Here is a 22,707-nt window from a genome sequence, read left to right as displayed (position 1 = left end):
GGCATCAATCACTGATGAAGAAATGGTACAGCCAGAAAGCTATACTGGCTGGTATTCAAGAAGGACAGGGAGGTATTGGTGCTAAATACTATTTGTCCAAGGGCTTTTGAGGGCAAATGATTTGGATTATACAAAGTAGTTCAGAAAGTATCCGATGTAAACTACTTGGTGGACACTGGTTTTACAAGGGAACGCAAGAGGGTGTTTCGTGTGAACAGGCTGAATCCTTGCTTTCGGAGAGGCTAAACAATGAATGTCAAGGCTATGGCAGAGAAATTTAAGGAAGAAAGTGAGCCTCTTCCTGACTTGCTGCAAAGTGATATGAAGGATGGCACTGTGGATGGGGTTCAGTTAGCATCTGAGTTAACACCTGAGCAGCAGAGAGAGTATAGAGAGCTGTTGGGATAATTTGCCATCCTCTTCTTGCGGACTCCATGGTTGACACCTGTCTCTGTGCATAATATAGCCATGGGTGATAGTCTGCTGGTGAAGGCAGAGTGTCTGAGAGGTTCCAGGGATGCATTATGGCGGAAGTTGAAAAAATGTTGGACCTGGGAGTCATTGAGAGATCTCGTAGTCCTTGGTCTAGTCCTGTGGTTCTAGTGATCTGTGGTTCTACTGATTTGTGGTTCTGTGTGGACTACAGAGCCCTTAATGAGGTAACCAAAAACCGATTCCCTTTCAATCTCTAATGTCAATTGGCTTGTTAATTGGTTAGGTGCTGCAAAGTACGTTAGCACTTTGGATCAGACCAGTGGTTACTGACAGATCGCTTTGGCTGATCCCTAAGGAGAAGACCCCATTTTCTATGTATCAGTTTACGGTGCTGTCCTTTGGGTTGAAGAATGATCCTGTGGTTAACATCCAGTTGTGCACTCTAGTCACTCCCATGGCCTGTAATGTGGAACAAGCAGCTTCAGAGTTTTTCCTGCTGTGACAGACAGCTTTGAAGAAGGAAAAATGTACACTTCAAAAGAAGTATAACCACAACATAAAACTTAAAAGACTTAGACCCAAAATCACATTTGATGGCTGGAAATGGACTAATAGAAAGGGAGTTTGAGATGCAAAAATTTGCAAGCAACGAGATCGGCTGTGTGAGAAGGGGAAGCTTTGCATGGTTTCTGCACGAGACCATGACTAGAGCACAAGGCCTGCTAGTCTCCCAGCTGGGTAAGGGGATATCACCCAGGGAAACCAAGGCCACCTGCTCTGCGGCTTGGAACACCAGTGCCTGCCTGCTTGCTGAAACCAGTATGTCATTTGAGGAAGAGAAGAGTGTTGGAGGGAGTGAGGTTCAGTGAGGAGCCCTACCAAGAGGTCTCCCTAAGCAAGGTGTGAGGGAACAGCTGTGCACTGATTGGGTCATTGCCGTGTGCAGTGTCAGCTCAGCAACCCCCATATGCCAAGAGAGGGCTTCCTTGGACCAAGCCTTGTACTAAGCGCCATAAGGAATTTGGCAAGCCCATACCGCTATGTTACGTTGAAGTTACTGCTGCAAGAGAACTGAGACTTGTAACTGCCAAGGTGGAGGTGATTGCAAGGGAGGAGTCTGTGGTTGATTTGTAAAGTACCTCGGCAACCCCCAGGAGGGGCTGCCGGTACTAACTGTGCCAAGATGTTTGCCCATTGCCAGAAGAAAGAGTGAGGCTGCGTTTGGCCGGTCGAGCCTGCACAGCGAGAGAACTGCCCCTGACTTGCCCCCGGGGACTGTAGAGGATGCTGCTGACAATGTAACTCCCCCACCCACCCGCCCTCCTGGGCTCCGGGAGTTCAAGGACTGGAATCCCCTCTGCCCATCTCCTTCCTTCCCCAGAGGAAGATTAACTTAACCGTGTCTTTGCGAGCTGGCATCTGCTCATTTGAGAAAGCCAGCAGCGGACATCAGGAGCGAACCTGCGCCTGTCAAGAGCAACCCCATGTGCCACGAGCAGCCTGACTTCTCCGAGCAGCATCAGAACTCGCGAGTGCCTGTGCTCAAAACAATTGTTGCTGCAACACTGAACGCTTCTGTGCTGCATGAGCGTGTAAGACTTGAATTGGGCCTGTTTGGGCCTGTTGGGCCCCAGGAGACTCGCTGCTGATGGTGCCATGGCACCAAAACATTTTTGAGTAATTCCAAAGAGTTAAAGAGAAACTCTTGAATGCGGTTTACTAGTGAGCATCTCCTGGATGCAGTCACTAGTGAATGGGAAATAACCTTGACCACGTTCCAAGGAAGAGGGTGGGACAGGGATTTGCCTGACACCCCTAGAGCTCACCCTCACGGGGATTACGTTGCTGCTTATGAGTATCATTATTCGTTTGAATGTGTAGAGTTAGAAATAAAAGACTTCTCTTTCTGATAAAAACAAGTATTTGACTGGACACTGATTTATTGTCACTACTGTTTGCACTTTGAGTTAAGTGTTGTGTTCACTAACCTGTATCTACACTGCCCGTCCCCGCTAGGCCCCCCTCTCCTCAGGGAGCCTTTGCCAGTTTGTCCACAACTGTTACTGAGAGCCAAGTTCAGAAGTGGTACTTGGCCAGTTGCTCAGGGTCCATAGTAGGTTGGGCCCCGGTACACCAGGTATAAAGGCCTCACCCACCACAGTTGGGCCCAGTAGCCCCTGTGTGACCTGTGGCATCCAAATGTGGTTCTGATACCGTATAACATTGCATTTTAAAATTTAGCATTCCATTTAAGAGGCTCATTGCTTATAGATGAACTTTAAGAATTAGCAAAAAACGGTACATCCTGGAGTTTTTTGGGGTTTACAGCTCATTCAAGAGCAGAGTTTTGGCCTGGAGATCCTGTTTTGGATTGTATGTGCTTGTCTGGGACACACACTTTTGCACACAGGAGCGGCCCGTGCAGATAAGACTGGTAGGGCAGTGGGGCGGGAGATGGGGGGTATTCAACAGACGACCACGAGGGAAAATTAATAATTTATTTAATTTTCCCACATTGTCGTCTGTCGAATACCCCTCCCCCCAACTGGCCCGCCGCTCTTACCTGCACGGGGCGCTCCTGCTCACACAGGGTACATTTTTATTCCACACAAAAAATTAAGCAGATATATGTTAATATTCACAAGTCTTCTAGCCAAAAACAAATTGTATTACTTCAATTACTCTTCATAGCTTTCACAACCAGTACCTTGGGTGCAATATAAACGTCGTCCAACAGATCTTAACAATATTTCTTACGGAGATTTTAGTATTACATTCAGGCGGACTAGAAGTCCGCCAATAAGTGCAACAAAATAATTTGGAAAAATACCAAGATGTCTTAAGACACAGTCTTGTTTACCCCTGGTAGATATTTTGATTTATAATTTGGCGTATACAAGTCCAACTATTACGAATCACAGCATGAGGGAAGGTTTGCGATCCCTAAATAAATAGCACAACTTTCTAAATACATATCACCGTTGTCATTAAAGTAATAGTGAGACAAAAAGGCTTCTTTAGGAAAGGCCGGTGAGACCTGCATAATGCCCCTTGTTGCTTTCTATCTCTTGTTGTGTAATGTTTTATAGTTATTTTTATGGATGTCATATCTACTCTCTATCAGTACAATGTGTAAATCCTTTGAACACTAATGGATGACTGACTCCAGCACTATTTGCATCATACCTGCAGACCTGCCAACTCACACGGGGCCACCGTGTGCCACATCATTTTGGCTCCTTTCACATAGTCACCCAGTGAGGAGCCTAAATCACAAGGTGGCAGGGAAAACGAGCTGAAAACCACTGCAAACAGTGGGATTTTAGTCCATTTTCTGAGGCAGTTAGCAGACAATGTCCATTGATTGGTGTGAAAACACCCCAGGACATCTGCCACAGCCTCAATGAACCTTTGTTTTTATTTGTTTTGGGAGGGGCGTGGGGGCTTGGTGAGGGGCACAATGCCTCTTAAATAGCTCTCGATACCAGGCCCCTCGCCTTTTAAGGCCCCATCACTTCTTCACACAGTGGCACTAATTTGTACATAGGCAGGTATGTAACTGATATGTGTTCAGTCTGAGCCACTTATGTCTCACAACACAGATTATGCATAATGGCAATCACCCTATGAAACGACAGAAGGAAATCTCTGCAGCTAGTGACGTGCGGTTCAAAAGGCATTGTAACCAAACAAACGAGCTGATTTGCATAATATAAATCTCAGTGTACAAGCTGAGCCATCTATTTATCCTAGGGATGGCAAATCCAGGGTTTATGTGTCGTCATAATATAATTGTCCGCCGAGCTGTAGATAGGCTGATGTATTAAATAACGTTTTCAAACAATTGCATTGAGCGCATGATATTTTCATCCTGTCAAAAAAGGAAAAAAAGATAGATTTAGATAACATTTAACAATAGCATTGCATTTTATGTCAATTACATTATGTGAATGACTGTTTCTGTTGCTAGCATCTAAACCTCATGCCAATGGCTACTGTCCATGAATCACTTCCCATTTTTATAATTCGAACTTTTCAAGTAGATGTTGGACATTCGGATGAATTAAATCCTACATTTTCTATAAAAAAAAGCAACACTAAGCACATGCCACATTTCCACTATTCCTCACTAAACATAGCATTTAGCGCATGAGTGATAGAAATACCAAATGTGCTAACTGTTTACAAAATACCAAAGAAAATTATTCAGTAGAGACCATTTTTAAATACACTTAAAAAAGATTAATATATATATTTGGGTGGTGAAAAAGACCGCAAAATGAAACGAGAAAATAAAACATACATAAAGAAGCCAGACCAGCACAGCAGTACACATCATACAGCACATTAAAATCGATCAGCAAAATGAACCTTCCTGCTAAATTTTGGCCGCCGGGCCAATACCTGCCATTTAACAAAAGGACATGTAGTGCTTTCGTCCCAGACCATGCGGGACCCCTCAGTGCCAATGTGTTTCCCTCACCTGGTATGCTCACTCTCCGAGGGGCCTTCTCCCTTGCCCCAACCCTTCTAAACCTTCCTGGGACATTCTCGCCCTGCGTACACCACCCCATTCCACCTCTTGCACATATTCCCACCCGATTGCCATTAATCCTATGTGGGGGGTTGCCACATCCCCTAAAGTTTAGCTAAACCCATTTTTGCCACAATCAAGACCAGACCGCAGAACGTGAGTGTGTTTCTTGGTAGATCGATCTCTTGTGGGATTCCGAAAATTGTCACCTGGGATTTTGACAGCCATATGCGCTTCTAATTCACTAATTATTTCCTCCCAGTTACGATATTGTGGAGGAAAGAGCCTTCTGCCATCAGACGTGTAAGGCAAGTGGGGTTGGCGCTCTCCGCAGTTTATATAGCCTACTTCTATTGTGGTGTGTTTGATTAAATATCTTAATTGAATAAGGCACAGTCGGGCCTTAATCGCGACTGCCCTGAAGTGCATCAGACAATCAACAATGGGGTGACCCTGTGTCCCTCAGAACCTGGGTATGATATAAAAGCAAAACAATGGTTCTGCCGGGTGCGAACAATTATTTCTTATCCTGTTAAGTTCCTTTCAAAATACAATTCTAGAGAGGTTAAATATTCACAGCTTTCAATCTTAGGACAATTCAAATAATACGGAACACACACACAAAAAAAAAAAACACCAGAGCAATGCTGCATTGCGAGTGATAGGTCGTTTTATATAAATTCCATCATTTATATATACTCATGGGTTGATAAAATTGCTGTCAACAAGAGGTGATACTTAAAGTGCATAATGAATATGTGACATAATGTGCTCAGTGAAGCAGTATGGTGAACATTATGTACAAAGTGATAACAATATATACATTGAAGACCAGAGTGTCTAGCGAAAACAATGGCTCTGCTGCCATATCCACATTAATGCCTTTGCATGCAGAGTCTTGATCTGGGCCAAGAGGTGCCTATCGACGTATCAACCCAATATATGCGTTATTGAGTGGTCAATGCGGGTCTTCATCAGGACTGGGGTGAAGGAGGAGTTGACAGCTGTGGGTTACATAGAGTGCATTAGGAGTGTTCCGCAAATACACCTAGAATGCCAACATGTTTCGGCCCTCATTTAAATAGCCCAATCGGGTCTGGGGCCTTCGTCAGGGCAATGTGTTTCTGTCCCTTAATTTAAGGTCCCTGCCTGGGCTTTACGCATATACTTCATGCATACCAAAAGTGAGGCCTAATGCACTCACCTGCACTTCTTGTATTCGAACTCCAGTAGATTTTCTACTGGTGGATACTTCCTAGCATCACGCAGGAATCGTGTGTCAAAAATGGCGTCCTGTAGTCACACATTCGTCAAGGATCCGCCACCGCTTATTCGCCTACTCGACACATCGCCTGCCGTCGAATCACGGCAGGCGATGTGTCGAGTAGGCGAATAAGCGGTGGCGGATCCTTGACGAATGTGTGACTACAGGACGCCATTTTTAATTAAGGAACAGAAACACAACGCCCTGACGAAGGCCCCAGACCCAATTGGGCTGTTTAAATGAGGGCCGAAACATGTTGGCATTTATAGGAGGGTACATTTGAATAGAATAATGTTAAAAAAAAACCAACATATGGTTTTTAATGGTACCACAAGTGCCCCAGAATAAAGGATCGAGTAGGGGTACACTTGTAAGTATTTTTAGTTCTAAAAAATCTGGTTCCCTGCTTAACCAGTTACCTACTTATATAAGAACTCCCATTATATCTTTGGTTGAGTCTGCCCAGATAGTATCATCTTATCTATTATGTGAGTGAGGCGTCTTCTTCAATATCTTTGATATTACACCTGACACACATAACATCGTAGGAATCTCTCAAAAAAACTGTAACCCTTGGTGGGTTTACCGTTTTGGCAACAGTTGCCTATAGTGATAAAAAAGTTTTGATTGTGAGAACGCAACTGTCCCATTCATCCTCTCACTCTCCTTGTGTGAAAATGGGTCCATCCTTTCCCAGCACACTGGACATGCCAATGCCCCAAGACACATTGTGGCTTATGCTAGTCGAAGTCTGTCATTGACAGAATGTGCTTATTCACAACCTGAAAAAGAGATCCTTGCTGTCATATGGGTTTGAGAGCATTTTCATGTGCTCCTACATAGAAATCATTTCACAGTTGTCACCGACCACCAAGCAGTGCTCACCATTTTCAGCAATCCTAAAGCCAAGATGCCCCCTCGCATTGAGAGGAGGGGGTTGTGATTGCAGGAGTAGGATTATACAATTGTGCTTAGTCCAGGAAAAAGTCAAAATCCTGCTGACTACTTCTCACGTGTGCCAATACAGTGTCATGGCACTTATTCTAAAGCAACTGATGCTTATGTTACCTCCATTGTGAAGTTCAGTACCCCTGCTGCCATAATGATAGAAAAGATCATTGCTGCCATGAGTACTGACAGGGATTTGCTAATACTCAAAGACATTGATCCACACCAATCGTAACAAAACATAATTGACCTCTTCATGATAACCTTGAATACAAGAAATTCAAAAAATGTGCAGGAAGAATTTCAGTTACCATAGAAGGCATCATCTTACGGGGGTCAAGAATTGCCACACCAGAGAGTCTATGAAACAAGCTCTACTGGACAGAGTGTGGTTCCCTCGTCTTGATAAAAGGCTTGAAAAAGAGTTAAAAGCATGTCATTTGTGTAACTGCTTGTCATCCAAGACAACCACACATCTGTTAAACATGTCTGACCTTACAAAGTATGCATGTGCGAAGATTGCAATTGATTTCTTTGGACCCCTTGACAATGGACATCATCTACTAGTCGTTGTTGATGAATATTCCCAGTTTCCCTTTATGGAAGATCTGTCATCAACTTCTCATGACAGAGTAACTGAGAGATTAAAAAGTATCCTTGCAACATGAGGTGTTCCTTTGATTTTGAAATCCGACAATGCCCGGCCTTTCAATATTCGAGAATTCTAAAGATTTTCTCACTCATCTGTACGTTAAGCATCAAAAAAGCACACCACTCTGGCCACTGGCGAAGGTGTGGTTGAGAGATTTATGAGCACCCTCAATTAGACTGTTCAGCGTGTTGTACTGGAAAAGCTTGAACTCAAATAAATTCTTCAGTCTGCACTTCCTGCATACAGGTCAACTCCCCATTCTACAACGGGTGAAAGCCCTGCCACCTTAATGTTTGGGACAGCCGAAGGAATAAAACTGCCACAATGGACCAATGAGAGATCTAGTGACAATCTTCACATTACTAATTCATCTCACAAACTCAAAATGAAAACCTATGAGGACTGGTGCCACTGTGCTCGCAGCACTGTGTTCAACAGAGAAGACCAAGTTCTTGTCAGGCAGATACTGAAACACAAATCTGATACTCCTTTTGATGCTGACCCACTGAGGGTTGTGACTAGTAAAGGACATCCCAGATTTCCCTGGACAGTCCCAGGTTTCGGTGGACTGTTCCATTGTCCTGACCCTTTTTTCAATTTAAATACATGTCCCGGTTTTTCAGACAGAGGTCAGGTAATTCAGCAAAGAAGAATTGAACAGTATGCTCTTTTTCACAGTGGCCTCTGAAGACTGAAAACAATTTAGTAATCTATCTTTGAGGCAGTACAGGAGGAGGTTGATTGGGCTGCATGCTCCCAGTGGAGGGGAGATGGTAGGGAAGAGAGAAGGGGCCTCAGGGTGGAGGTTCTGCCATCCTGCCATGGTAAGTTAAGTAACTGTAGCCTTGTAAATGTGTGCGTACCTATATATTTATGTCTCTCTCTATAGATATATATATCTATCTATATATATATATATACCTTTACAAGCCTATTGTTTAGGTGTGTAGGAGAGACAGACTCACGGAATATCAGGCAAGATGTTATTTAATTAGACCATTTCCTCACAAAATGACGCGTTTCGGGCTACTAGAGCCCTTGTACACATGCGGAACACAGCCATCCTTGATTCTTTTAACTGTTACAAAGTGCACACCCATCTCACCGGGTTCCGTATCACATGATCAAAAACATGGAAAACAGACTTAGCGTTCCCAGAGCTTTTCACAAGAATAAATAGAAGTTTTGCCAAAGGCTAATAATTTCAAAACATTCCATTGTCAAATGCGGACATATAATATTATTCACAAAGCATGGTATTGTATATCTGTATAAATACATTAAGATCTCGGATTTGGCAACAATCATCCTTATATGCAAAATCAATTATCAGCAAATGCTAAAATAAATAGATAGTTGCCCACATCTCGGTACTAATACCACATTTTCCACGAAGCACGTTTTATCGCCAAACCGCGCAATACAGATGTGATATGTCCTGCAAGTGTTTACATTTTTCTGGATAAATCCTTCTTATTCAAAATATACATTCCATGTTATATTTCAAAAACGCCCTGTTCACTATTGTTTATTCCATTCCAATGAAGACCTGCTAAAAAAGTTCATAAGTGCATAGCAGCAAGGACAAAAGTGCAAAAAAGTGCTAAAGTGCAAATATATGGAATAAACCAATAAAAGTGCATCAGTATGGTGTGTGCAAATTTAAGTATATTAATAACTGTAAAAACAACATCCTGGTCAATACTGTTACAATCATATAAATATCATTGCATAATAAACATCATACTAAAAAATTAATCATTGTAAAAACAATTGCTACAGCAGATAAGGTACCCAAATCATTACATCATGATTAAAAGGTGTCTACTATCGTACATCCACTTCCAATTTTGATTTGTAAAGGTATATTCTTTAACTCTTTTAGAAACTGTTACAGCTATTGTATAACATAGCATCATGTAGCTGAACCCTCCAGATGCAACTGTAACCTGAGATGTTATCCGGATTTCAGAGAAAATTGTGCATGTCCTCTGTTTTATTCAGACCGTTGGGCCACTTACTGTCAAATTCGAGGATCATTCTAGTGTATAACGCTGTGGTTTGGGAACAGAACGAATCACAAAATATGTGAGGCAATTTACATTGTTGTTGTGTACTCTTTTAAAATGCCTCGCTACTGGATACACTGGATCCCTATGCAATATAGCATGCAGATTTGAAGAATTCTGACATGCACCTGTAGCTTGGTACTACTGATGTAATTGAAACCACAGGTGCATGTCAGAACATACACCGCGTATTCAGTTCTGCAGTTAAAGCTACCCACAATGGCTGTTTCATTCTCACTAAATGGAGTCAGGTAATGAGTCTTGTTGGTGCCAAATTTACAGGCCCTGCAGGTTGAACATTTCCTGAAACCCTGAGCTGGTTTTAACCAAGTCATAGACTGTCTAATCTCAGGGCTGCTTTTATCCAAAATGGAACCCATACATATCGCTCTTCTAAAGGTAATCAAAGGAGTTGCGGGTAATCTAGTACGCAACACTCCATCAGTGAGGACGATTGGCTAATTCTTTTTGATTATTGATCTGATTTTTCTTTCCTCATTGCTATAGGTGGTAATGAGTTTGGGGCCCTCATTGTCTTTACATAGGGTTCCAGACTCAGCAATTGGATCAGAAATGGCAGCCTCACTACCCTTGAAAAGACTCATTCTCGGTCTCATGCTTGCCTTTTCCAAAGCTTCATTCAAAGTTCTGTCAGTATATCCTATTGCCCTGAGTCTATTCATGGTGTCCTGCAGGCAAATGGTAAAGTCAGATTCAAGACTACAGATCCGTTTGAGTCTTAAAATCTCCCCATAGGGTATACTCGCTATGAGGTGTTTAGGATGGGCACTCCTAGCGTGAAGCGTGACATTCCCTGATGTAGGCTTCCTAAACAGCGTTGTTTCAAATTTGCCATCCCTGATACAGACTTTAACATCCAAAAATGTAATGTTATGTTTATTTATATGGGAAGTGACGTTGAGGTTCAACGAATTCACATTGATAGCTTTGATAAATTCAAGAGCATCCCTTTCCTCACCCTTCCACACTATAAAAAATCATCTATATATCTGAGATAGCACAAAATATGCTTCTCAAACTTATCACGCTGTTCGTGTTTCAGAACCTGTTCCTCCCACCTGCCAACGTGCAAGCACGCGTAGCTGGTGGAGAAACAGGCTCCCATCGCAACTCCTCTTAGTTGCCTGAATATGTCTTTGCTGAAAAGAAAAAAGTTATTATTGAGGCGCCATGTAATAAGATCTAGGACAACCTTATTGTGTTCATAATATTCACACGGTCTTTTGTCTAAAAAATACTTGACTGCTTGTAGACCCATGTTGTGATCAATACTCGTATAGAGAGACTCTATATCTAAGGTAATTAACAACAAATCATCCGTCCATATTATGACTTTAGTTTTGATAAGGAAGTCACCAGTATCCTTCACATAGCTGAGTAGTTATTTCACCATGTCTTGTAGGAAACAATCAATATATTGTCCTACTTTTTCTCCCATGCTGTTGATGGCCGATATGATGGGCCTTCCTGGAATGGGCATAGTGTTTTTATGCACTTTGGGAATTAAATATAGTACGGGAAGGACTGGAAATTCATTATACATAAATTTATATTCATCTGTAGAGATGAGTCCCTCCCGTCTCCATTGTGCCAATTGCCTTTGTAAAGTCTCCTTTGCATTGTTGTATTCCTTTAATGTAGTTCTCTCATAACAAACAGGTTTATCAAGTTGTCTTTTAGCTTCCTGAATATAATCGCTTTTAGGCCATATCACCAGGTTTCCTCCTTTGTCTGATTTTTTTTATTATTATTTCATTGTTTTCTCCCAATTTCTTCATTAATTTTGCATATTCATATTTTTTATACTGTATGTTTTTCTTCTTGCCTTTTACTTGGTGATATAATTTTTTAATATCTTCAGTGACTCTTTCTTGAAAAATGTCCACAGCGTCTTTGGGCATGAGTGGAATAAAACATGATTTGGGTTTAAAAGGGCTGATCCCAGCCCCTTTCTGTGTCCAGTTGATTTTGCGTAGTCTGGTTTGTGTAGCAGTGTCTATATCGGAAACAGGGGACTGCGACCTAGTTTCTTCATTTAAATCGTGCAGTGTCAATAGAGTGGGGATGTCGGACACAGTGAGCGCCCGACCTTCGCCATCATAACCGTCCAATGCCTCGTTAGTTTTGTTTTTTCCAGGTTTAATTGCAAACAACATTTTAAGTTTAAGTTTTCTAATAAAGCAAAATACATCGATCCGAGTGCTTGCATAATCAAAACGTTGCCCTGGGCAATAGTTTAATCCATGTGCCAATAATTGTTCTTCGGCTTTCGTCAATACTACAGATGAAAGGTTGATTATAGAATTATCATTTTTTACCGTTTCCTCTGCCATTGCGTTTCTTTCTTTTGATTTTTGTTTGCGCCTTTTTCTCCTGTCACGCCTTCTTGTGTTGTTGTTTCTCTTTCGTTTGGCCTCCTTTGCTGTCTCGGCCTCAGAGTCTGTAGTTTTTCTTCTACTAAAAAATCCAAGTCTTCACACAAACTCAATTTCATTTGTACTGTTTGCCTGTTCTAAGCTTGAATAACTTGTTAATGATATTGTATCGGCACTGGAAATGTCATCATTAGCATCTGGCACTATATTTGATGATGCATTTGCGGTACCACTCTTGCTTTTATTGCTGTATTCTTGTCGTTTGGCATTGTCAAATTTGCGCGCAAATGTAAAAATCTGCCCGTTGGCATAATCCGCTTGATCGCGCGCAAATTTGTGAGCTTTTCTGATTTTAATCTTGTCTTCATGTTTTCGTAGTCTTTCTTTGATAGCCTTCCTGTTTTTTTTTTACATATTCAGTTTCTTCTAATTTATTGAGCTTCTCATTGATCAGATTAATCTCCTCTAAAATAGACAAACGATCTATGGCAGCATATTTGATTAAAATGTTAACAAGGTTCCTTGAAGCTGCAAGGTACTTTCCCCCCATTCTTTTAGCATATGCGGATTAGGTTTGTCGAAACTTGGAGCAAGTAAAATTATCAGTCCCCGCGGGACTCTCCCTACTTCCGCATATTTTGTTAGGGATTTATGCTCCCACCATTGACTCCACCTCTTTGTGTATATAACTGGTTAGTGGATGTCGTAGGCAGATTGCCAAATACCTCATCTGCTGCTGCCTCTCGTTCTTAGACTGTTTCCGCAGACATCGTGAGGTGTTTCCCTTTCATAAATTGGTCTTTACCCACAGTGTCTGAGCTGACTGACTTAGTGCCTTTCTCTAAACCTCCCCTCCTATGCCGTATGCCGTATTACTCACCACCTGAATCGGATCATCAATGGGTCCTCCGACCCAATCGCTTCTCGTCTTCTGGCCGGTGAAAATATACAGGCTGCAGTAGGGGGCGGCCGCCAAAGTTCCACCATGGATTATCGAAAGTACAGTACCTCTCAAGGCGCGCAGGTGCCTCTCCGCAAGCTCATCAGCTCATCCGGCTCGAGGGAGCCTTTTAAACAGGAAACCAATGTGGGATCACACTGCTTCACCTGAAGCAGTGGGATCCCACATGGGTTTACTATTACAAAGTTTATTTGTGATGTCTTGCCTATTGCTACAAACACAATATTCATCTCAAGCACAGCTCATGGCACTACGAGGCTCTCCCTAAAACCTTACACCTAAAACAAAACATGCAAACATTTACAATTACTAGTGTGACATTCAAGTAGCAGTTGGGTGTCACTCAAATGCCATATTCATGATGTATGGATCCCACACATAAGCACAACGCAAATACAGAATAGTAACACCTAGACAAGGGAGTAGCCAGGAAATTTAAACACCTCCCACTTTGAAATAATGCTCTTATGGCACCAAGAAAGCAAGGTAAGATATCACAACCCTCCCCAGAAGAGCTCTCTTGGCCAAGGATCTAGCCATTCATCTTTCCATCAAACCCCTGATATCCACCATTTCAAATTTACATTCTGTCATCTATTAATTCTTTCATCCATCATTCAGCCTTTCACCATTCATTCTGTCCTTCCATCTGTGTTCCCAGCCATATCCAAAACTTTTCAACAATTTGCAAACCTATCCATCATCTATCCTCCATCCACCCTTTCACTCATCCATCCATCATCCATCCACCCTTTCACTGAATCCATCCTTTCACTCATCCAACCACCAACCACCCTACACCTATCCATCCATTCACACATCTATCAATCCAATAATTTACCTTTTCACCCAAGCCATCCTTTCACTCATCCATGCACTCTTCCACCCTTCCATCCATCCATACAACCATTTACCCTTTCACCCATCCAGCCATCCTTTCACTTCCTCATCCATCCACCCAGTCACTCATCCATCCATTCAACTTCTCACTCATCCATCCATCCTTTCTTCCAGCTCTCCATCCTCCCTTTCACTAATGTATGCATTCTTTCACTCATCCATCTTTACATTCTTCTTTTCACTCCTCCAGGCACCCATTCGCCCATCCATTCTGCCAAACATTCATCCATGCTTTCACTCATCTATCCATTCACCCTCCCTTTCTCTCTCCATTTCCCCTTCACTTAGCCACATATCCTTCCATTCACCCTTCACCCATCCACCCACTCATCAATTTATTTATCCGCTCATGAATCATCCATTGACCCTATCACTCATCCACCCATCCATTCTTTCTCATCCATCCACCCTTTCACTCATCTCTCCATCCTTTTGCCCATCTACCCTCCTGTTCACTCACTCATCCATCCACTCTTCCACCCATCCATTCACTCATCCATCCAACCATTCACCCTTTCACCCATCCAGCCATCCTTTCACTTACTCATCCATCCAAGCAGTCACTTATCCATTCAACCTTTCACTCATCCATCCATCCATCCTTTCTTCAGCTCTCCACCCTCCCTTTCACTTGTGTATGCATTATTTCACTCATCCATCTTTACATTCTTCTTTTCACTGCTCCAGGCAACCATTCGCCCATCCATTCTGCCAATCATTCATCCATGCTTTCACTCATCCATTCATCCTCCCTTTCTCTCGCCATTCCCCTTTCACTTAGCCACCCATCCTTCAATCCACCCTTCACCCATCCACTCACTCATCCATTTACTCATCCACTTATGAATCCATCCATTGACCCTGTATCACTCATCCATCCTTTGACTCAATCATCCAACCTTTCTCTCATCCATCCACCCTTTCACTCATCTATCCATCCTTTTGTCCATCTACCCTCCCTTTCACTCACTCGTCCATCCTTACATCCACCCTGTCACTCATCCATCCATTCATTCACCCTTTCACTTATCAATTCATCCATCCATCATTTCTCTCATCCATCCATCCTTTTACTGATCCATCAACCCTTTTACCCATCCATCTACCCTTCCACCCATACATCAATCTATTTACCCTCATCCATCCTTCTACTCACGCATCCATCCATCCTTTCTCTCATTATCCATCCATTCACCCTTTCACTCATCCATTCATCCTTTCACTAATCCATCCAGTCATTTACACATTACATCACTTATTCACTCGCCACTTTCATCGAAGAGCACAACATCCTTGACTCCTCCCAGTCTGGCTACAGAAAGAACCACAGCACGGAAACCGTCCTCCTCACCGCAACAGACGACATTCGCTCCCTCCTGGGCAAAGGCGAGACAGTAGCCCTCATCCTCCTCGACCTTTCAGCGGTCTTCGACTCAGTCTCTCACCACACCCTAACATGCAGACTTCACGATGTAGGGATCTGGGACAAGGCCCTCGACTTGATCCGCTCATTCCTCTCCGGCAGAAAGCAGCGGGTCAGACTCCCTCCCTTCCTCTCGGACCCCACACCGACCATCTGTAGAGTCCCCCAAGGATCTTCCATCAGACCCACATTGTTCAACGTCTACATGGCTCCGCTCGCACCCATCGTCAGAGCCCATGGCCTCAACATTGTTTCATACGGAGACGACACCCAACTCACCCTCTCCCTCTCCATCGAACCCAATGCATCCAAACATAACTTTCAAGAAGGCATGGAAGCAGTCGCCAAATGGATGAAGAGCAGCTGTCTACAACTCAACACGGACAAAACAGAAGTACTCATCATGGGCCCACACCCCGATGCCTGGATCAACACCTGGTGGCCCCCTGCCCTCGTAAGCCCGCCCACCCCAACGGACCAAGCACGCAACCTCAGAATCATCCTGGACTCCGATCTCAAAATGGACTGCCTGATCAACCAGTCGCATCCTCCTGCTTCCACACCCTCCGCCTCCTGCGCAAAACCTTCAAATGGATCCCACTCGAACACAGAAAGACCGTCATGCATGCCCTTGTCACCAACAGACTTGACTGCGGCAACGTACTCTATGCCGGCATCAACAAAAACCTCACCCACAAACTTCAAAACATCCAAAATGCCACCGCCAAACTAATCCTCAACCTGCCACGACACTGCCACATCAGTCAGCACCTGCGCACACTACACTGGCTCCTCATCAAGGCAAGAATCATCTTCAAGATTCTCACCCACGCACACAAAGCCCTCCACAACACCAGACCAGCATACCTGAATAGCCAACTCTCATTCCACACACCCCAAAGGACCCTAGGATTAGCCCAGCTCTCCCATGCTGTGGTCCCTCACACCAGGATGTCCAGATTGGGAGGCCGCTCCTTCTCCTTCCTCGCAGCCAGAGCCTGGAACACCCTCCCGCTCCACCTCAGACAGACAACATCACTCCCAACGTCACGAGGGACCTCAAGACATGCCTCTTCGATAGACCTCCTCCTTGATGGACAGGACCCTGTGCCTCCCCCCCACAGCGCCTTGAGACCCTTACGGGTGAGTAGTCACTCTCAACAAAGCCGTGACTGATTGATTGATTCACTCACCCACCTTTTCACATTAATTATGAGCTGAGCCTTTGGCTACTGAGTTGAAGACAGAAGAGGCGCATAAAGAACTTCACCCTTGTTGTAGTTCCTAAAGCAAAGGGTGGGGTGGGAGAGGGTTCACTATGCCCCTGCACATAAGCAATCTGAAAACTTGGAAGTCATGAGTCTTACATGATACACACAGCCAGGGCGTGAGGTGACTGTGGCATGGTGTTGTTTCCAGGGCTTTAAGTGGGATGAAAAAACTGGGGGTCTCTCCCAGGGGCGTGTCTGGTGTATTTAAGGGCATGGATTAAAACACCTAAGCTAAAAATATGTGCTGAGCATAATGTGCCGCCCGACTGGTATTTTGCTGTTTTTATCATTGCATCTAGTAACATTAGACTTAGAACAAGCCATGAGTTTTGGCTCTGTCAATGGATGTAAGTTGCATAAAATAAATAAAAAAGCAGCAACTATTGCTTTGTTGTATATAATATGAAAAATCCTTCGGCTCTGAAATGATGAGACTGTGTAAGAACTGTAATCTCTTCTTTTTAACTTCTTTCCCCAGCTTCTTTTCATGAACTGGCACATAGCAGCATGGGCATTTTTGTACATTTGTTTTGTACATTTCTTCCATCTAACAGAATGCCCTGCCCTAGACTGCGGAAGGAGGAGGCCACAACATGCTGTAACAGCTCAAACTGGCCCATTGTCGTTCTGTATGTGAAAATCAGCTGGCATACAGAATGACAATAGGCGGGGAGGGCTGCTCTTGTGCTCCAAGGTTGAGTGCGAGGTGGCCCCATTTAGGAGCTCAGGCCTCTCGCAGGGGGACAGCTCTGCTCCCTACAAGGCCCAAAATTACGAACAAAAAGCATCTGTAAAACGGACGTGAGGTCCAAATTACAGACAGTCCGTGAACTTTATGGAGGGTTGGTCACCCTACCTGCTCGAAGTCCTCCGGTAGGTTGTAGTCCATGTCCAAACACAAGCATAAAAAAGAGTCAGAAATCGACCTCATCTCACCACTCTTACTGCAAAGAGAAGGCATAAAGTCATCAAAATGTCAGTCACATTCCCTCAAGGGGGCATATTATCAAGAAAGGCGATACAATTATCGCTGCTTTAGCGGCAGAAATCTGCAGCTAAAACTGAGATAATGGGCTTGACAATATGCTCTATGGAATTACAATTGAAGCCCATGTTAGATGTCCTTCACATCTAACATGGGCTTCAATTGGAATTCAGTAGAGCATATTATCAAGCCCATTATCATTGTTTTAGCGGCAGATTTCTGCTGCTAAAGCGGTGATAATCTTATCGCCTATCTTGATAATATGCCACTAGGTCACTCTGCATGGAGCCCATTCCTCAGTTATTGCAGATGTTTACAGTGTTTCTTAGGCTGTTGACAATGCTGCAGCAGGTTGAGGCCATTGTGCAAATTTTCATGGTGTTTCCGGCTCCCTCTGGCACTACTTGACACTATAGGGGCCTCAGGCTGGGTTACCACCAGCGGGTTAATTACTGGAGTCGTCTGCTCCCTCATGACTTTTTACTGGGCCAATACCAGTTCCATAACGGACTTCCACTCTTGCAGGGAGATCCATGCTCGTTCCTGTCACACCAACACCACACCATAGAAGATGCAAGAGGATGATCCAGTACCAAGCCAATGTTATCTCTTGAACTGACAATGGCCCAAGCTTGACCAGTGTGGTGTTAAGCGATTACAAAAGCACAACCTGTTGTGATGCAACCTGACTCTAACCCCTTGCCTCTCCCACATCACAACTATCAGCAGAGCCCACATTCTCTGTGAGGTTCACCCGGGGATATTGATGATGATAATAGGGAAGAGAATGGCTTACTCATTCCTCATTACACTGATGATGCCTAATACCTTTATTTACAAAATGTCAAAGAGCTGTACACCTTTAATGAGACAGAATTTGACTCGGCACATGGGCCAGCAACAGAAGAAAATGAAATGCCTCATTTGCAGTGGTGGTTCGGAGGGCAACCAAGAGCTATAGCTGCCTTTCATTAAGACTAAACAAATATTTTGACTGAAATTTTACAGCCCAGGCTCGCATTTGAGCCCTTGCTCCCATTCTATGATGCCCTCACCGGTCACAACGTGGAAAACATTTTCTTGTCCACCTAAGAACAGGCAGGTAGCCAGATATCACAGACCTCCGCCTGGTGATTTGGTTTTTCTCTCCACTGCAGACAGCCTAATTGTCGAGGCCTAGACCAATAAGGTGGACCAAATCTTCCAAACAGAGAATCCAAAAGGATTAATGCCACTAAGCATATATTTTATTCTGTCATGTTGTTAGTGCGATCCTGAAATGCAGTCTGCCAGTTAGGTCGATACACACTTTCCCTTTGGCAAGATATTGCTACCGTCCCGGAGGTCTTAGGGCCTCTCTGACTTAGATGATACATGACGGACAGGACGCAGCCAACTATGCTAGCTGCACTGGTCTGGATACCACGGATTACATAGGCAGGATGGGTGGTACCAGTGATGCTCTAAGCAAACATGCCTGGATGAGGTTCACCGTGCTCTCCGGCGAAGTATGGGCATTACTAATGGCCATGTCCATTAATAGATCTTGCCTCTTTGGAGAGAAGGTGAACTCAACTTTGGAATACTTTATGATATTAGAACTATAGCAAGTTCCTTGGGGTTGTTGACCCCTGCCAAACAACTTCTGCAAAAGTTGCAGAAATTTAAGGGCTATTCTAGTGGGCTGGAATATAGGTATAGACTGCCTATGCAGCCATGGATCCAGCAGACAGCCCAATCATTTTGGGCTGCAGACACAGATCTGGCAAGAAGTGTGCAGGCTAGGAGGGTCACCAGTCTTCAATATTCTCTTAGCCTGCTAAAGTAGCCAATAAACTTCTTTAGTTTGCCCTCAGCAGGACTTGCCCAATTAGTGGGGGGCACGATTCAACACTTCCTGGGTTGGCGATACATTACATGTGGCGGATTGGTTGTGTAAAGTGTTCAATTAGGCTACACCCTTCTGTTTCTCTCTTACCCACACAGTATTCTTTCCAACTGGAACTAATTTCAGTAGTCAAGCCTGGTGAGGCTTACCACCTCAGGACTTAGGCAACTTCTTGGAAGTCAAAAACCTCCAGCGGGATGAAACTGCAGGCTACAGCCAAAGAAGGCTTCATGAGGCCGCATAACTTTCCTGTGAGGTCCCACTAAACAGAATTTACTGCTACCAGGAAGAACATAGGGGGAGCTATCGAAAATTGAGGTAGACCGGCAAAGCACCTTAGACATATCAGCTGACTGGTAGGTCCCAGTCTTCTGGCGGCTCTTCAGGAAGTTTGTAGTGAAAATTATAAGTCCCAGGTTTTACTTTTAGGCAGGAGTAGTACCACCAACACTCACTTCAGCAGAGGAGAGGTACAGGGTTCAAGACCTCAGGAGCTTATGTTTCTGTAGTTCCCACAGGAGGCCAGCTAACTTGCTCTTGGAGTGCCTTCTGGTGGTTCTGGTTTGAAGGACATAATTCACTTCTCCTTAAAGCTTCAAGGAAGTCCTTCAAGAAGTGGGGCAGTCCTCTGGTAGCATCAGGGCAGTACTATGGTGACAAGGCAGTCATTCTGAAATCTTCCACAGGTCCAAGAGTGTACTGAATAGTTGTTCAGAGGGTCCAATATTAATAACTGGTACCAGCTTTTGTGTGTGGGGAAAACAACCCGGTCTACCCCAACATCTGGTTCTGAAATGTCTTCCCTTCCCCTACCAGAGCTCAAAGAAGTGTGAGGTAACAAAAGGTTAGTATCAGGCTTCTTTGTGGGTCCTGGAGACAAGCTCTTTGAAGTCTAAGTGGGGCAAGGAACAGCTCTACCCGAGCCATCCTGGCAGGATGGCACATCCTGCCCACACCTAATACCTTTTGGGTCACTGTCTGGGAGGAATACACAAAGGCCAACAGCAGAGTCATTCACAGTCATGTGACAAATGAAATTGGCAGACAGCACCAAATGGTTAGGACAGGATAATGCCAACTTACTAAAAGTGGCATTTTTAGAATTGTGACTTAAAATCCAACTTTACCATTAAAGAGAAGGATTTCAAATTACAATTCATTTGAGTCTACACATATCCCTATCTGCCCCCAATCCAAAGATAGAAGTTATTAAATGTAATAAGTTATCCAATGTTATCCAATGGTAGATATATGCTTTACAGTAATGAAAAACAAATTTAGTAGTTTACCACTATCAGGACATGTACACCAGGACATGTACACCTTAAACCCAGACTTTAAGGCCTACCTTAGGGGTGACTTATATGCATTAAAAAGGAAGGTTCAGGCGTGGCAAAAAGTTTATTTTATACATTCAAAATAATTTAAGTGGGTGGCAAAATGAGTGCTGTAGCATACATGGGCATATTTATGTAGCTTTCACACAGTGCAGAGCAACAAAAAACCTGCGTGAGAGGGAAAGAGGGAAAGAGCAGGAATGCAGCACACATAGAAAGAGGAAGAAACAAGGAGCAATAAATATATTTCTCCTCATTACGCCTTACCTGGAAAGGCGTAGCATTTTGACACATTCCCAGGTTTACCACTGATGGTAAATCTGGGAATGCACCAAAATTCATGGGTAGATGCCATGGAACACCAATGGTCCACCCATGGAGTGCCTGGCTGGGGCAAAGTAACGCAATGCAGCGATTTGCGCTGCGTTGTGTTACTCTGGATTTACCAAGCCATGCAAGGACACACAAGGTGGCCTTGCATGGCTTGATAAATCAAACTTAGGAGGTGCGTCGCTCTTGCGCCCTGGTGCATGGCACAAGGGTGACAACTCCTACATAAATATCCCCCTTAATTTACAGGCCCTGGATCATAGGGACATATAGGTAAAATAAATGTGCCAATTTTACTATATTTTAGGGAGTGAACACTGGTTAGCAGTGGTTAAGTGCAGAGAGTCCTAATGCCAACAAAAATGAATTCAGGAAAACAGGAGCGGTGAAGGAAAAATGGTTTGGGCAAATAACACACCAAGGATGTCGGGTCTAACACCCATAGGTATTACCTGAGGTTCAAGGTGAGCCAGGGGAATTTTCAATTTGCCTTGCTCCACATCAGCCTCACCAGTGCCCTTTGAGTGTTTGGATGTGGTCTCTTCCCATCTTTGGCTTTTGGAAGTTTCTGTATTTCTGTTACTTGAAAACTGAATGCTGATGGTGGGCCCGCAGCAAACAGTCGTGAACCACCCCTGGATGACTGTAGAACTTTTGACATCATTGGGTTTCACCATAAACAATCTGAAGTACCGCCTGATTCTTTCACAGGGTCTTCCATTTGTTAGGGTGAACCTTCACACTGGAGTTCAGGGCTTTTACTCTGCAGCAATGATTCCAGTGCCTTTAGGCTTAGATCCCACTGTTTCAGGCTCTATCCTGAATCAACATGAGGGTGGCTCTGAGGCTTCTTGGCATCTTAGCTTTCTGCATCGTCCTTGACAACCATGCCAGGTGACACATTTGAGCCCTATAGTCAAACCTGAAATTACAGTGGCCCAGCATCAAAGCTGCCTTTCGGACACCATCCAGGTTTCAGAGGAGATGGCTCACTGGGTGCAGTGGGCACAGTGTTGGCTGACCGCTCACACTTTGTCTTGCAGCAGGACACTCTTCCATCTCCACCCAGACATGATAGTGGTGACATGCCAATTGCTACTGGGTGGGGCGGGGGTTACTTGAAAAAGTCAAGATCAGAGGGTTCTGGTCCTAATTAAGGTCCAGCTCCTCAACAACCTACTGAAGCTACGGACCATTCATCTTGCCCTAAATGCTTTCTTGCCGTCCATCAAGGAGAGGCTGTTACAGGTGCTCATGGACAATAATGCCACCTTGTAGTACTGCAAAAAGCAATGTTAAGTGGGGTCGTACGTT

At 44.0% G+C, this 22,707-nt stretch overlaps 1 protein-coding gene across 1 annotated transcript in view; it reads right to left on the bottom strand.

The window, feature by feature from the left end:
* Positions 1-3,855: 3,855 nt before the first annotated feature.
* KCNIP4 (potassium voltage-gated channel interacting protein 4) overlaps positions 3,856-22,707 on the bottom strand; it is a 618,256-nt gene continuing 599,404 nt past the window's right edge. Inside the window, exon 8 of the mRNA XM_085643329.1 lies at positions 3,856-4,306. Within this exon, the coding sequence (XP_085499455.1) occupies positions 4,259-4,306 (48 nt within the window). The 3' untranslated portion in view covers positions 3,856-4,258. The remainder of the gene's footprint in view (positions 4,307-22,707) is intronic.

Source organism: Triturus cristatus, chromosome 2_2, assembly GCF_964204655.1.
Source record: "Triturus cristatus chromosome 2_2, aTriCri1.1, whole genome shotgun sequence".
NCBI lineage: Eukaryota > Metazoa > Chordata > Amphibia > Caudata > Salamandridae > Triturus > Triturus cristatus.
Note: the sequence above shows the minus strand (reverse complement) of the source record. Positions and strands in the feature narration are given on the sequence as shown.